This window comes from Cupressus sempervirens, chromosome 10, assembly GCF_028749045.1.
Source record: "Cupressus sempervirens isolate cs-2001-9-10 chromosome 10, ASM2874904v1, whole genome shotgun sequence".
Taxonomy (NCBI): domain Eukaryota; kingdom Viridiplantae; phylum Streptophyta; class Pinopsida; order Cupressales; family Cupressaceae; genus Cupressus; species Cupressus sempervirens.
This window is the reverse complement of record NC_143127.1, coordinates 833,381,884-833,400,029: the sequence shown is the minus strand read 5'-3', so window position 1 is coordinate 833,400,029 and position 18,146 is coordinate 833,381,884. Positions and strand designations below refer to the sequence as shown.

At 35.3% G+C, this 18,146-nt stretch overlaps 1 protein-coding gene across 1 annotated transcript in view; it reads left to right on the top strand.

The window, feature by feature from the left end:
* The window catches only part of LOC149536571 (vacuolar protein sorting-associated protein 26B), a 196,201-nt gene that overhangs the window by 167,566 nt on the left and 10,489 nt on the right, over positions 1–18,146 (top strand). The window contains exon 8 of the mRNA XM_089803004.1: positions 6,539–6,605. Within this exon, the coding sequence (XP_089659130.1) occupies positions 6,539–6,605 (67 nt within the window). The remainder of the gene's footprint in view (positions 1–6,538; positions 6,606–18,146) is intronic.

The window sequence follows — 18,146 nt, the reverse complement described above, 5'->3', positions numbered from 1 at the left end:
TCATCTAGTGACCATTAGAAATTTCATCAACGTTAGAATAGCTAACTCTTTTCACATGTTCATCTTATATACAATGGCTATAATTAAATAACTCACTTTCACATGATCAGGAAGAAATAAATTGATACAATGGCTAGAATTAACTAACTCACTTTCACATGATCAGGAAGAAATAAATTGATACAACGGCTAGAATTAACTAACTCACTTTCACATGATCAGGAAGAAATAAATTGATACAACGGCTATAATTAACTAACTCACTTCCACATGATCAGGAAGAATTAAATTGATACAATGGCTAGAATTAACTAACTCACTTTCACATGATCAGGAAGAAATAAATTGATACAACGGCTATAATTAACTAACTCAATTACATCAATGGCTAAGTTCAATTTAAAATTTAGGGCAAAAATTTGGGATGTAACATACTCACCCCCTTAGATTTTTCATCGTCCTCGATGAAAATAATAGCAAATTTTAAACAGTACTTAATCAGTTATATGAAAAGAAATGAGGTATTCAGTTTTCAATTTCAGAGAAAAGATAGGGATATCTTTGAAAAATATCATGATAATCTTCCCAGGTAGCATTGTCTTCCGAATGCTGGTCCCACTGGACCTTGCACTATGTTACTTCTCAATTTCATAAGCATAGCTTACGTACCTCGAGCATTCTGAGCGGTTTTACCTCTACCACTCTTGGCTTTCACCTACAGTAATTTCCAATCAATCATATGCTCATGGTGAGTAATATACTTTTTAAGATAAGATACATGGAAGACATCATGCATCCTGGCAAGGGCTGGTGGTAAAGCAATCTTGTAAGCCACTGGGTTAACAACCTCTAAAACCTCAAAGGGTCCTACATATTTGGGGGCTAACTTCACATTCTTGCCAAACTTGATAGTACTTAAAACATAGGTGGATGATGTGGCTGGCTGACATTGGGTTTAATAGGGCACTGCATCAAATAATGATTCCCTCCGCAATTAAAACATCCTCCTAGTGGTCCCTTCTTCTCATTGTTCCTGTTGTTTTTGTTCGCATGAAAATTACTTTTGATATCCTTTGTTCCACCACTTTTAAATTTAGGTTTATTATTCTTATAATCCTTAAATTGTTTCTTCTGTGGTTCCAAATTCAGCTACTTTTGAATTCTAGGTAGTTTTCCTTTTGTTATCTCAAATGGAGTCATCATTTCTGATCTTATGTTCTTGTCAAACAGCCTTTTCTAGGACCTCTTCCATGGTTTGGGGAGCAAGAACATCAACAGCTCCTATCCTCTTATTCAACCCCATGATAAATTTTCTCACCTTTAGATTGGTGTCTTGTTGATAAGGTGGTACATATTTAAGCAACTGCGTGAACTTCTCCCAGTACTTATGCACTGACAAGTCTCCATGTTTTAAGTTCTGAAAATCCAAGAGTTTTTTATCATAAAAGGTTTGAGGCAATCAACGTCTCCGAAATATGCTTATGAATTTTTCCCATGTGATATCAGTAGTTCTAATGTTTTTCTCGACCTTAGTGTTTCCCCACCAAGTTGCAGCTTCTCCGATGAAATGATATATTCCCCATACTGCCTTTGAGGTTTCAGAGAAATTCCTAATCTCGAAATATTTCTCCATTTCGGTCAACCATGCTTCTGCTTCTTCTCCGGACTCAGAACCGAAAAACTTAGGTGGTTTTATTTTCTTTATGTCTGTTAATAAATCAGCCACTATTTCTTTCTTCTTTTTCTTTTTTGATTGCTTGGGAGAGTGGGTTTTGTTACATTCAGAGACTTCTCTCTCAGCTCTAAAAGTGGATGAGGTTTGCACTTCCTTGCAGTTCTGCCCCATCTGGCCTGCCATTTCACTCATCCTCCTTTCCATAGTTTCTAACTTTAATTGTGTTTCTTGCAAGATTTGGAGTAATAGTTCATTGGAAGATTGAGGGTTCTCGTGTATTATTTCTTGGTTCTCTATATTCCCGCTATTATTCATTTTTATTTTTAGGATTCTCACCTGTTAATTTACAATTGTGCTATTATGCGAAAAGAAAAAATCCAACAAAGAGAAAATCTTACAACACATATTTTCAAATAACTTAATAATTTTATTTTATTTTCATTGCTCCACTAAGCAATCTATTTTACAAAATTTCCTCTATTGAGGAAGTCTACATTCACATAGCATATTTATTCTTGCTATTCAATATTACATTTTGGTTCAGCTTGGTACATATCTCGTATCATCCAGGACCTATGAAACTGTAAAAGGGGGCCGCTCTGCTGAGCATTCCAACTTTGTATCAACTTGTTTCTGTATGCCGCCTTCTTGGTAGGAGTCCACCTAACTCTTTCCTTCTTCATCCACTGAATTGCCTGATTCAAGGTTTCATTATCTCGGAGTTCAGAACAACAAGAGTAGTCATACTTAGTCATGTTTCTAATATGATAGGGAAAGATGGGATGCCGAGTTTTCTTGTGGGGAGTATTAGGTACTAATATCCTGTAGTCAATTCAGATTTCCATTACGTTTTAAGAAGGTAGAGTGCCCTAGGTTCAATGTTGAACCCAACGCTCTGATACCATATGTAATATACGACTTTTCTAACCTAATTCAAATCAAACTATTTTAATTATTAACTAATTTCATTTCACAAGACAGTGATTTCTATTATTAGACAATAACTAAAGGAAAACTCTTTTCAATAAATATTACATTTTCATCTGAACTTTTGAAAAAGACAAAACGAGATATTAAAGTAATGCTAACATTTAACTACTTCTAGTTATTCAACTGAAAATAAAGTAACAGCTATTCATAAGTAGATGACTTCTTTATCTTGAAATGAAATAACAATTTATTTATTCAAAAGTTAAAGAACATACATTATAATTGAAGAAACTTTTTTAACTTGTTGTCCAAGCCTCAACATTGGTGAGAGGAGAAGCATTGACATAGGCTTAACCTCCCAACCGGGTTACTTATCCTCATATATTCTATTTTAATAGAACGGCCCTCCCTACCTCGGGATCGGGCTTGGGATGTTCATAAGTTTAGCCATCATAGTAATCAAATGGGTTGAAGTCCCAACAGTTATTCTCCAAAATAACTAAAGCATCTGGACATTCAACAAAGATCACATGTTCGGCAATCTGCCTAATTCTACTCTGGCCAAGGATTTCAAAATTGGGTCTGCAAATCCAATCTCCACGAACTCGACTTGAGAACACCTTACATGAGTGGAACATGCATGAGCTAATGTAATATTTAACATGTTTAATTATTAATTTTGATGCCAATCTTATTTTGCAGGTTCTTTGCACCTCCTCACCATTTTCAGGCTACCAAGCCGATGATTCCTAGGTGCTATCATATTATTATCACAGTATTACTTCACACCTTCTTCACCATATACTAGCATCATCGCCTGGTGAACTCCTTGGTATTCTAATTTCAAGATAATATAACTGAATGTAATTGGATCTAAACTAAGATGATTGATTTTTTACATAATTGATAAGCTTCCATGGCATGGATTACGTCAATAATACATGTTGTAGAATAAATCTATTTATTATCCCATGAATTTTGGATGGAACAATCAGACATCTTGTTATGAATTCGGTGTCACTAATAATATACTACCGGTGTTATACTAAAGAAAGTAAAGATAGAGGAACCAGCGATAAGGGATATATTTTGTATCGAACTTAGCATGGAAAGAACATAAAAAGTACTCGGAATATAGTAGATGTCTTACGTGACTCCTCTAGTAAATTTTGGAAGAAGCTTGTGCTTGGAGAGAAGACGTCAGTTCTTGTTTTGTGATTGCGGCTAGGTATGATGGAGAGTGGTTCGGACAACATAGTATTCGGAATTTGGGGCTTTGTTATTTGAGAGTTACTGGCAGTACCGGATTGAAAAACGAATGAATGATACGATTATGAAAAACTATATCATAGAGAGCCTGACTTTACGGCTTCCTTCAGTTACAAGAACCCTTTCGAAGGCCATTCAAATCGATTTAAAAAGATAAAGAAAGATGGAGGGAAAGAAAGAAGGAAAAATAGAAGTTAAAAAGTTATTATTATTTTATTATAATTATATGTTCTTATCTATGTTCATGTGTACGTATTAATAAGGTGGCATCATTAGATTATAAAAAATAATGTATTGGTGTCATCTTATTTTTAAATACATATGTTTGTATTTAAGAATGTAAAATAATAGTTAAATAATAATATTTGATAATTCTTTAAAGGTAAGAATTTATGTTTATTTTACATTATTTATTATAATGTTCCTTTTATAGCTCATGCGGTTCCACCATGTAATATGTTGTCAAGTCCTAGTAACCTTACCAAGATAGTTTTAGGTCAAGCTTGTCGATTCTGATGACTGAACTATTCGACCATCCCCTTTCGATGACCCCGTTTAGCAATGCTTCCCCTCTCTCTTCATTCTATTTCCTGTAATCATTCAAAACAACATTCTCACCAAAATATCAATTCAAGATTTTATAAATTGTTAATTCAAAATCATCTAGTGACCATTAGAAATTTCATCAACGTTAGAATAACTAACTCTTTTCACATGTTCATCTTATATACAATGGCTATAATTAAATAACTCACTTTCACATGATTAGGAAGAAATAAATTGATACAATGGCTAGAATTAACTAACTCACTTCCACATGATCAAGAAGAATTAAATTGATACAATGGCTAGAATTAACTAACTCACTTTCACATGATCAGGAAGAAATAAATTGATACAATGGCTATAATCAACTAAGTTAAATCAACGGCTAAGTTCAATTTAAAATTTAGGGCAAAAGTTTGGGATGTAACATCATTCATATGCAATCAATATTACTTCCTTGCACCGCTACCTTAGTAGATGATGATTCTATCTTTTCCTTATCAGGCTTTTAATATAAACATTACATGTTTTCTTCTTCTTCTAAAACAAGTTGTTTCCTTACATTTACAGTTTGGCTCTTATACCATGTTAATATCATGAATCTTCTGCAAATGTTTACACTCCTATAGATGATCTTATTTGGTCAGATTGCTAGAAGGGCAGACTTATGGATTTCAATGTGTCTTCTAATCTGCAATCTAGCCCTCCCTTATACCTAACTCAAGGGGCATGTTCATTGAATGGACATGTCCCTCTGTAGGTCAGCCTCCTTCAAAAGATGATCGTTTCCTCATGATTGGTGCCCATTCCAAGAGTTACTAATGGTTAGTAACTAATTAACCACACTAGTAAATAAGAAGACTTATAAAAGCTACAAGGAAGATGCGGATCTGTCTAGAGGGGACAATATGTTCTAGTGACCAATACTTAAGGGAACTCATGCATCCAGATCAAACTGATCTGAAAATCAAAACACTTGTCTTGTCAAAGTTACAAGGAATTAACAGCAAGGAGATGATTTTGGTTAAATCGCTTTTGCTTCTATGTTAACAGTTACATAAAACTGCTCAGAAATTAGTGAATGTTTTCATGGACAGGTTTTTTAAGATTGCAATTCCTGTATTATACTATTGCATTGTTGTTTTGACCTCGAATGTACCAGTTAGTTCATATTCATGTTTTTGTAGTTTTATTTCTAGAGTTAGTTCATATTCATGTTTTTGTAGTTTTATTTCTAGAGTTTTGCAAAGATGAACATGTGCATTCCTAGTTGCTTCATCATATTGTTTCTGCTCTTGATTATATTTTTTGACAATATGGTTTGCAAGAAGGGTTTTAGGTATAGATCCTGTCAATTCTTGGCTTTCCTTTACAAAACTTAATGCCTTTTTGAGGGATAAAGCACAGGTGAATTGGCTGAACTATTTTCACATATCTCCATAGTGGAGAGATTTGGTCTCTTTTGAAACGGGAGTTCTCGGTGCTAGATGCACATGGCATTCTATGAATCTACAAACAACATAGAAAGCCACAAATCAAAGTGAAAAAATAAAATAAAAGTAGAGAGCTCATTTCATTCTGTAAACAAAATGCAAAGAAAACAGAGGTACCTAATACAAAGAAGCTATATCATGCAGTTTTGTTGCAGTTCTTCTGTTTGGCTCATTGTTGTTGCAGTTGTCTCCTTTAGCATATGTCACTGTCTTACCTAATCGCCAGTTTTAGGCAATTGCAGATACCTAGTAAAAAGTATGTTGTTGTAGTTCTTATGGGCTCTACTATGAAGAAAGCTAGTCTTTGTGCAGATTTTCTATTGCTTGATGAGCCATTTGTTTTCATGAGCCTCATCAGATTGATATCAACTGGGTTATAATTTATGTGGCAAGGAGATGATTTTGGTTAAATTGTTTTTGCTTTTATGCTAACAGTTACATAAAATTGCTCAGAAATAAGTGAATGTTTTCACTCACAGGTTTTGTTAGATTGCAATTCCTGTATTATACTATTGCATTGTTGTTTTGACCTCAAATGTACCAACTAGTTCATATTCATGTTTTGTATCTCATGGTTCATGCATTGAGCTCATGATTTTTGATCTTCCGGTCTTTGGTTTTGCAGATATATTCTGAAGGTTACAATCAGTCGTAACTATGTCAGTAACATTGTAGAGTATCAGGACTTCTGGGTAAATCTTCTTAAAACTTGATATTTAATAGTTAATGAATATGAATTATTGGAAATTTATCATTTAATTTTTCAATTAAATGGAAAGGCTATTTATTTGTATACAGTTCAAAATAAAATGGAGTTGTCTGAATTTTTTTTCTTCAGATTGTCTTGGCTTATCAGTTTGCTTTTTGGTTTGTTTGAGAGTTCGTTTCAGAAATTCTTAGTTCACTAAATAACGGCTGGCGTCTTAGCCAAAAATTCCATATTTCTATAAATGATGGACCGATCATTTTTTAGCTGATATATTAAAATAGAATACAAGATATCGCCATTATTTTCCTTTAAGTATTGCTATACAACAAAAGCATCAACAGCTTGTAATCTCGAGGAGGATTCATTTATCCAGAACCATTGATGATGTCTGATCACATTGAAATCATTATATTAGTGATGTGGGTTACAGGAGCTATTGGTAACATTTTGGGAAGCCCAATTGACATTAGGATACTTGTTCCTTGATTAATGGAGAATCCACTTGAAGGGTCCATTCTCTCTATTTAACAATGATATAATTTACTAATAAAACAAGAAACTCTTTAGGACTTAAATTGGGTACTCCACCATACACATTGTCATAGCTAGAAATGTTTAAAATGTGATTGTCTAGAGATTATGGGGGAAGAGGTATGCACAATCCTATCTCAGATTCTACGTGTTTTTGGAGGAGGTATGCATCCAAGGGGATGCTGGATAAATTTGAGGCAACTATTTGAGCATATTTAATGTATTTGTGTTTGGCCATTGGGAGATCACAAGAAGTATTGAGGATTTTTAACCATGCCTAGAAGCTTAGATCACAAAAGTTTAAAATTCAACTTTAAACTCCATTACCCCATTTTATTTGGAAGCAATGGTTGAATGATTTGTTCAAAGTGGAAGAACATACATGAGTTACAGTCTTGGGGTCTGGTCAAGGTTGCAGCATATGCCTGGGATAAACTACTAGTATGTATACCATCATCTAGGTACGGTTACATAAATGGTACAACTAAGGTGCCATACCCAACTATCCCTAAGAGCCCCTTTGATTTTTGCCATGCCAGATATGTGAGAGTTCAGTCCAATTGTCATCCATGCCATATCCAAAAAACTTCAATTTTAAAATGTTAAATATCCTTAATTTTTAATACATGTAGAGCTTGAAATAGTAATGTGGATCTGATGCTTGATGTTTGATGTTTAATGTTTGCAGAGACTATAGAGGCAGAGTAGAGGCATTTGTAGAGATAATTTCTTGCGTTGATCTTTTTTATTTTATTTTATTCCCAAATTTTAATAAAAGTCGAACATATCAAAAATAAAGATTTTTAAAATTGCAAATATCTGAGTATTTTGAAGTCTTTCTTTGCAGACTTTGAAGAGTTTTCTACGAGCGTGTGGATTTTCTTAGGAGTGCATTTTTGGAGGTTTTTGTTTTCCATGTTTAAGGGTTTTTCTGTTTGCTCATGCAACAAAGGTTTTCCGAATTTTTTTACATAAAAAAATATGTAGACTTCTTTTTTTCTTTCTGAGTTTTGCTTGATTTTCCCCATAAAATAGTGATATTTATCAAAGGGTTTTTGCTCGATTTAAACACGATTTTCTTTTCTGCTGGGGTTGCTGCTTTTTTGACAATATTTTAAAAAATTGGGGTTTTTTCCAATTTTTTCCTCAAAGTGAAGTTTTTCAACGATTATTTTCACAAAATTATGGCTTCTATCTTTGACAAAATGTTGTATTTTTCTAAATCATGGTTTCTTGCGGAGTATTTTGGGCTGTACTTTGGGTATCAAGGACAAATGCTGTTCTTGCAAATGTACTTGAGATTGTTGATGTTCATGGGTGTTTCTGCTTTTGACGTTTTATAGAATTGTGAATTTTTTGAAGCTGATCTTAGTATCTTTGGATAAAGAGAGGGATAGCTTTGTTACCCAACATCATGTTGGAAGGATTGTGGTAAACTCAGTCATATCATGGAGTTTTGCAACACTAGGGAGGTTCTCAGCAGTAGGCTCATGTTTCCTTATTCATCCTTTCATGACACATGATTTTTCAAACAACTGGCCATCATAGTGGCTGAAAAGGATATCACAATAGGGTGCCCAAAAATACTCTTATCTGAGCTCAAGAACAAACACTTACTCTCGTGGCCCCAATGTAGGTACATTGGACTTCCATCATGAGGTAGTCTACTTAGATGGCAATCTCACATCTGCTCCCCTTTCTTACGTTTCCTCCTCTTTTCCACATGATTGCTTGTTGGGTCATAGATAGATAATTGATTTAGGATATGCATTTTACTATCACCCGACAATTATTGATTCACTATATTCTACTACTATAACTGTAAAACACAAGATAATTGCAGGTTATTTACTTTCAGCTTGCTGTTGCAATTTCGACAGATCGTACTTGATACTGATCCCCACTCTCTCCAATGAGGGCTATCACTGAATGTTGGATATATTTATTCGATTGCTTGATATTGTTTGTTCTCTTATGAGGATTGATGTTACTTTCTATTTAGTGCTTGATTGTTTTTCCAGCACGAACCCCCTCAATCTCGCCTCACAACCTCTTTATATATCTATTTGAGAGAGGGCAACTTTGAAAAGACACATCACTGTACAAAGGGGGGCAGTGTCTATTTTATATGCATCTCTTAAACTTCAGTGTTGTTCCAAGAGGGACAACTGAAAGTCTAAAAGGAGCTGCCCTAACAAACAAGTTTATAACTTTGATTTGAATTTTAATATGATCCCTAAACATGGTTGGCCTTCACTTTTAAATAAAACATTGTTAGCTTTCAAATATTAAATTAAATTATTGTAAAATTATATTCAATTCTAAAAAAGTGGCACTGAACTAGGTATTAGCAGTCAGCACAAAGCATTTGACTTTGATTTATACATATTCTTCATCAACCTTTACATGTGTCTTTCTCTTCTGGGTTGGATTATGTAAGTTTTTTAATACTTACATGATGATAAGAAAACTTACACAATCAAACCCAGAAGAGAAAGACATATTTACATGGATTGTGGAGATCTGATATCTTTAACCTTTACATGTTTATTTTCTTATTTGGTTAATGGAATCAGTCCAGCCCAAACCTTTTCTTGATTTAGGAGTCAGTCATAATTATTAAAGAAGTCGCCCACATTGTAACTAACTTGCCCAGCATTGAGGTCAACCATAACATTTCTGCAAACTCTATTGCGGGGTTGGCTGATTTGCTTCCCTAGCCATTTTGCCCTTATTGAAATAATATCTAAGAGCAGCAAATTCTATCCACTTAGTACAAATGATGCTTGCCTCCAGAGGATGACACATCTTTTTGATGGCTTTCATGAACCCTGCCTTCACCTGAACATTTTGTATGTGTTTAACTCTACCAGGTCTTTAAATGTACCAGCTGGGTTTAAATGCATAGGCAACCATGTGCAAGGGATTGTTGAGCTTCTCTCATTTCCAATGAATCGTTGGTTGAACGTGTTCATTGTTGAATGCTAATGTGGGGTACTCCCGCACAACAATTCTGAAATGTTGGGAAATAGAGTTCACAAGTTTATGCATGCAAACTAGGAATTTGGCCTATTTCTTTTGGTGACACTAGGAGAATGGATCTGCTTGGCTCAATCTCAAATTTGATTGAAAAGGATTGGGCATAGGGTTAATTTAGCACTTGATTGAGTTGAAAATAAGCAATGGTACGATGTAAAGTAGATGCAAGATTTAGTGCTAATGGTGAAAATTTGACTGTAATTAACATACACAGAAAATATCAAATCATATATGCAAACGTGGAGTACAAGTATGGAAATGAGAAAAAGAGAGTGACATATGTCTGAAATTTGGGCTTGAAAGTGATGGACATTCCCATATTCGGATGCCCATATCAAAGAGTATCTAAAGTGGACAAAGTTTTTCTTTAGATCAGGATGATGCCCTAAACCTTCCTTGAAAGTTTTGTTAGAAAATCGTCAAACATGATCAAAGAAATCACCATTATCCTTTCCTTTCCCCTGCAAAAGTTGGTTTTATAGGTCTCTGTCTGTTATTCTCGAATCCAGATTCATATCTTTAGATCACAACACGTGCACATGGAAAAGAGAGAAAATGTTGTTGGCTCGATAGGGGTTTTCCTAGGATAAGCTTCAGGTTTGGAATTAACCCTATAATTTAATTGAAATGAAAATGTAATTGAAAGTGTGCCTTGAAAAGGAAGAGACTAAAACTGATATTAAAATGCTGAAATTGAATGTTACACTTTCATGAATCTCCTTTGTGTTAAGAGTCTCTATGAGGAAGCTGATGTTTAATCTGAACTTGACCTCGTCTTCGCTGTCTTGATAATTCTTGATTAGTTTTTCAATAATGTAAGATAAGATGGTGTACAATTCTTGATGTGTGTTGATAATTGATGTATCAATTAAGGGGGGGATGCTGGATTTCAAACCTCACATTATGAAATGTATTTGAATTATTGAAGTAGGCTGACATGGAGAAAGAATTCCTGCCTATATGTTCTGACTGTTGGAGGGTCCAAAGTTGGGTGACTTTAAGCGAGACAAGGGTGTCTAGGGTGCCATATATTATGAAAAGAATTGGTACAATATTGAATGAAAAACTGATTAAGCAAGACACTCATTTATAGTTTAGAAAGACAATGTTTCTATTTCAAAACAATCATTCTAATAAAGAAAGAATAACAACAATATTAGAAACATTCTAATATTTACAAGATTTACATTATTGGCCATTAAAATAATAAGAAACAAGATCATATGGAGATAGCATTGTAATACCCTCCCTTAATGGTCAATTTGTCAACTACACCAAGGAGCCCTTTGAACATAACAAACTTATCTAGAAGGAGAGTCTCGGTGATAATATTTGTAGTTTGGTTTGCTATAGGAACATACTGCAAATCCATGAATCCATTTCGACCAACTCACAAATGAAGTGACAATGATTTTCGATATACTTGATTTGCTCATGGAAGATTGGTTTTTGGGCAAGTTTGAGCACACCTTGATTACTATAGAAGAGGGGTGAAGGGCCCACTTGAGACATGTGGATGTCAAAAAGCATCCTTCAAAGCCAAACTACCTCGCAACTTGCTCTGGCTGTTTCCTGATGTTCAACTTCTGTCAAGGAAAGTGATACAATCTACTACTTATTGGTCCAAGTGATAGCACCTATGCCCAAATTGAAGACATGCTCGAAAGTGGACTTTTTGTCATGAACAAAGCTTCCCCAATCCAAATTTGTAAAAGTGATGAGTCTTGGATCTTTGGTTCATCCATAGAGTATACCAAAGTCTGAAGTGCCCTTGATGTAGCACATGATGCACTTTATTGGAGCCCAATGATCTAAAATAGGATCTGTCATGAAGTGGAATATGTAACTCACTGCAAAGCTGAGATCGGGTCTAGTGGTGGTGAGATGAATCAAATTGGCCATTACTTGCCTAACTGTAGATTCATTCTCACCAAGAATTTGGATGCCAAATTTAGGTGAAACTCCATTGGTATAAATGCAAGCATGCAACATTTTGAATTTGTATAGCAGAACCTTTGCATACTTAGTCTGAGAGAAGAAGATGCCATGAGATTGTTGCCAAACCTCCACGCCTAGCTAGTAGTAGAGAAGTCCAAGGTGGCTCATGTCAAAAGAAAGACATGGGTTCTATTTGATTCCTTGGATTAAAGATGTCGAACAACAGTAATTATCAAATCATCAACATATATAACCAAAAGGATGATATGGCTGCCACTAGTCTTGACATACAAATTTGAGTTAGGACTCTTTTGGAAACACTAATTTGTGAGGTACTCTTCAATTTTAATGTACCATGCTTGAGGAGCTTGCTAAGGCCACAAAGTACTTTCAATAGTTTGAGTACCTAATGTTCTTTATTGGCAACATCGAATCTAGGAGGTTGTGTAATGTAAACTTTTTCTTGTAATTCACCATTTAGAAAGCCACTCTTGACGTCCATTTGATGGACTTACCAACTACACTGAGTTGCTAGGACAAGGACTAATCTAATGGTGCTCATCTTTGCTATCAAAGGTCTACACATAATCAATTCCTTCACGTTGAGATAAGCCTTTGGCAATGAGACTGTAATGACCCCAACAGGTTATAACTTCTTCAAACACCAAAAATCTTTATAATTCAGTGGTTTGACATTGCGTCAAACACTTTGCAAGCAAGCTCTGATACCACTGTAATAACCCTCTTCAAATCTACTCTCAAAAATGCTGATTGAAGGCTCAAAGAATTTTGTCAAACAATTCACATGCAAGGGACGTATGACTGATAGTATTTCAGCTAGCTTCAAATGACTTTTTCTTCAATTTGCATCAATGAGAATCGTGTGCTAGAAGACTACAATGGACTACACAATGACCTAACATGAGTGTGCTACTAATTTTGACAATATTCAGTGCATATATATGATCTAAGCATGAGAAATGAACACCTACAGCCAACTGGCATTTTTACAAATAGTTGGTGTACAAACTAACTAGCTAATAAATAATGATATTAAATTGCTTAAATGACACCAGCAACTATTATCTTCTTAATTTGCAATGAAATTTCTAATACAATGCTCATGAAATATGGCCAAGACTTTTGGCATTTACATGGATTACAAAATGATAATGCTGGTATAATGCACACTTACAGCTGAAACTTATAACACCCTAAAAAACAATACTAATAAAGGAACCTGGTTGTAGATGGCTGTAATAATCTTCTTCAATGCTGCCCCTTCTGATTTGCTTTTTTCGAACGGCTTTTTCGGCCTGCTTTTTCGGTTCCGCTTTTTCGAACTGCTTTTTCAGCCTGCTTTTTTCAGTTCCGCTTTTTTCGGACTGCTTTTTCAGCCTACTTTTTTCGGTTCCGCTTTTTTCGGACTGCTTTTTCGTATCCGCTTTTTTACCTTGCTTTTTCGATTCCGCTTTTTCGGACTGCTTTTTCGTACCTGCTTTTTCGGATTGCTACTATGTTGAATCTCAAGACTATATCTTTCAATGGCGTCAAGATTTCCAGCTTGAAGGGATTTCGTCCTCCAAACTATTGAGACATAATCTCCAGCAAATTCTCCAATTTTTTTGATATTTCCAAACCTGCTTAAAAGAAGCTCTTCCATTTCTTTTATAGTGTTCTCACAAGAGCTCCATCCTTCGTTTTCTCAATGTGGGATAAAACATAACTCCTTTTATGTAACTTATGTCTCCAATGTGTTATAAAATAAAGGGGACTCTTTTAGTTTAAATATTTCCCACAAACTATAGTCTATGCATTAATAAAGTTAAATATTTAAATTTAACTTTATAAAATAGCTTTATCAATGCAAAACAAATCTTATCAATGATAAACAAGTCTTCTTGCCGATTTTAAACAATTACCATCGACATACCGCTGCCACTGGATGTCCACCCATGCCCAAGATGACTTACTATAGTAAGTATGCACAAAGTTGCCTCAAAATCCCTCAGAAAGACTTGCAACTGAAACTATCTAGGCCAAATGGCCTCTAAGCCCCTTTAATGTCCTAGTTAGCCTACGGGACCGTGGGGAAATAGGCTAACGACAACATCATGCTATGAATGCTAAAAAGGGGACATTACAAAGACTGGCCTTGTACTTATCTAAAGATACATCAACATTGTGTTTGACTTTGTAGACCCATTTGCATCTGCTGGGCTTCTTCCTTGAAAGATCTGACAAAACCCAAGTGTTATTTTTCAATAGACTATGATCCTTAGTCTTCATAGCTTCTTCTCACTAAAGTATCCTTTTCGCCTGTGTATGTTTGAGGCTTGCACACACTATGAGTGTTGGCAATGAGAACCAAATTCACATAATTAGAAGGTTTGCTCTTCTTTCAAGCAATTCTGCCCTCAGTGGACTTGTATCTTCATGAAGATCGCTAATTGTCTTAGCCCACCATTTAGTACAAAGAGTAGAAGTGCCAACATCAATAGCAAGGGGTGGAATGGGAGCAACTTTGTCTAAGAGAAGATCAGATGATTCTTGAGGAAAATTAGGTGGCTTATTGACATGTTTGTGTGATCCTGCAAGAGCAACAACTGGATGAGATGTAGGAATAGGAATAGTTGGAGCTTGCCCACCTAGAGTTCTCCCGTCAAGTGGACCTAATTAAAGACATATACCCTAGTTTTGAGCCTTGAGAGGGTGATCCTCAGAATCCATAAGTAGAGGAGAATGTTGAGATGACCCTTATTCCTCATCGAAGACCACATGACAGTTGAGATGAGATGATTTGTCTCGATATCAACTAGTCAATAGGCTTTATGATTATTACCATAGCCGGTTAGCATGAATGTCTAGCTCTTACCATCCAACTTGGTGCGCTTAGTAGTGGCAATCCAGGCAAAAGTAGTGGAGCCAAATTTTTTGAGATGAGTAGTTTTAGGCTTATGACCCAACTAGGTCTCTTCTAGAGTTTGTTTCTTGACAACTATTGTAGGAGAGAAGTTAAGAGGATAAACAACAATATTGACTACTTATGCCCAAAATTTCTTTGTAACATTCTATATCAGGCATAGATTGGACCATTTCGATGATCATGCGGTGTCTATGCTTAACGACACCATTTTGTTGAGGGGTGTTGGGTGTTGTTACATGGCTTTGTATGCCATCTTGTTTACAAAAAATGGGAGAAGACAAAGGAACAAAATTCTCCTTCATTGTCATTTCTAAGAGTAACAATTTGTTGGCCAAACTTTTTTTCTACAAATGCTATGGACTTTTGAACCATGCCCACCACGTCTGATTTTTGATGAAGGAAATACATCCACAATCTACAACTGAAATTATCAACAAAAAGCAAAAAATACCAAGACCTAGTAACAAAAGGAGTAGCCATAGGTCCACACTTATCAACATGGACCAATTGTAATACCTTTGAATCTCTCTAGGAGTCACCATTTGGAAATGGAGTGCTATGCTGCAACCCACCCTAAGATTCTCTACAAACTCCAAGGTTCTAGGTTTGAATCCCTTATAGTCTTATGATGAGACTTTTTTTAACAAACTGAAAAAGGAAGTGCATATTTAAGTGCCCATACTTCTGATGCCAGAGCGTATTAATAGAGGAGCACTAGGCTGCCATAACTAGCTCTTAACAAGTCTAGAAAAACCTTGATCATCAAGACCTTCGACAATATTAGATAGAGTCTCCCTATCAATGATACAACATTGATGTGAAGTGAAGGTCACATCTAACTGAGAATGATGTCTCCGAATATGACTAATGGAGAGATGGTTGAGTTCCATTTTTGGAACATTGTATACATGAAGAAAAATCAGTTTCTTCCCTTCATACTTTATTTGTATATTTCCCTTTTTGACAATGGTGTACACTTCCCTTCCTCCAAAAATGATTGAATCTACGAATGGTTCAAAAAATGTGAACCATTCCCTACGATGAGTGATGTGTTTTGGAGGCACTAAAATCAATATACTAGGCAAACAATTTTATATGATTTGCAGGTTTTTTAGCCATGATGGCTTAAAAGGCGGACTCATTATCTCAGTGTGTTCTGCTACTTGTGCTTCAGGTTGTGAACTAGGTTGCTTGGTTTCACAACTAAGTGGTTATAATACTTCAAGATCATATGATCAGTATTATGGCAATAGTTGCAATGAATATTTTTCTTCTTTAGGCCTTTTGATGACTATGCAAAGAGATTTCATGGAGAAGACTGAAAAACTTGAGAGTTGGTTGAGAAAGCTTGTTTGTTGGAAGATGAGCTGGTTTAAATGCCAAATTGTTTTTTCCGACAATCATGTTGTAAAAGCATTGTGTAGAGATTGAGAAATGTTACACCATGATGAGTGGAAGCAATATTGAGAGTTTGAACAAAGTGGTCATAGGAAGATGGAAGCTTTCTTGGGTAATCATCACCATAGCTTCTTCATTTTTACATTGAATTGCTTCTAACTAATCTTGAATGCCCTTTTTTTTAATTGAGATGATCTTACAAGAGCACTTGTTCATACATCATGATTGTGAAGGGCATGTTCTTTAAGAAGAGTACTCAACTTTATTAAAAGTTTCATGCGAACCTTTTAGATGGCTGCAGATTTCTGTAGCTATTTTGCCAGAAGGAACCTGTGGTAGCTGATTATTTGTGACCAAAAGATTGATGAGGATCATAGCTTCTTGATTTTTCTTATCAAAATTTTCCTCCTCCTTGCCTCCATCTGTATTCAAAGATTGTCATCATAAATTGCTTCCAGGCATTGTAGTTTTTGCTGTTGAATTTTGAACTCCTGACAAGTAGAATCAATCTCCAATGTCCATGTTGTGATTAGCGCTTGACTTGGGTAGATGATTCCTATGCATACAAGCTGATAAAATGCTCAATGCCTTCTATACGACCATCACAAGAATGATGGATTCCCTTTGAGTGTGCTCAGGTTGTGACTCTCTAGCCCAATATATATTTGCGACTGTTGTGAGTTCAATGTGATTGATGACTGTTCTTGTGGTTCCTCTGTTACAAGTAGTGTTAGCACAATTATTACCAAATGATTTTACTCGAATGTGAAGACAATCCTCATCACATTCCTTGAAATTAGAGATGAAGTATGCTGAGACAACTTTTGCCTATTTATGATGCCGTGAGATCTTTGGTCAATTCTTTCTTCTATTACCCATGTAACATGTAAACTCAAGAGTTGTGCCAAATATAGTTTGACAGGACATGCTTATACTATTGAGTAGAGTTTATAGAAATCAATGATAATGAAAAATAACAAAAATAGAAGTCCTTACTTGACATTGAACTATGTTAAATCTTTGTTGATATTCAAAATGTAATCCTTGCGTGAGTTTCCAAAATCTCTTAATAAAACATAGAGAAGTTAAGTGTGAGGCTAAACCAAGTAGAATGCGTAGAAGTCAGCTCTACAACAACAATATCCCATAGCTCAATAAAGAATGAGATGTGAGTTCACAACATGTTCATCGTTCCCCCGACTCTCTTCCTTTGGCTCAATCGAGGAAATGATCTGCCATGATGCCTTGCATACTCTAATAACATTTTTGTAAGCCACAAATAATAGATTGTGCTCCTCTACAGTCAATTCCTCCTCCTCTACTTCCTTCGTTCTTTTCTGTATCAACTCCACTAGTTCTTTATACTACCCTAAAAGATTTTCCATGTACACATTTTCCTTGCCAAAAGCCTTGACGGGCGACATTTAAATGATTATCATTGGGGCAAACAAAATAAACTGTTTACCTTGAATCTAAGCTTGCTTTGATACCATGTTGTTTAGTGCTTGTTTAATCATGGACAATGACTTAGATTATTGTTGCCCTCCCAACCATAGACAATACCTGATTTTCTCCACTGCGCACTTGAATATTCAATCTATTTCTATCATCAAACTGTTGTGTGAATGAAGTAATCGCAGAATATATGAAGCGCTAGATGTTAGATTACTTCCTAAGAATGAGATCGATGAT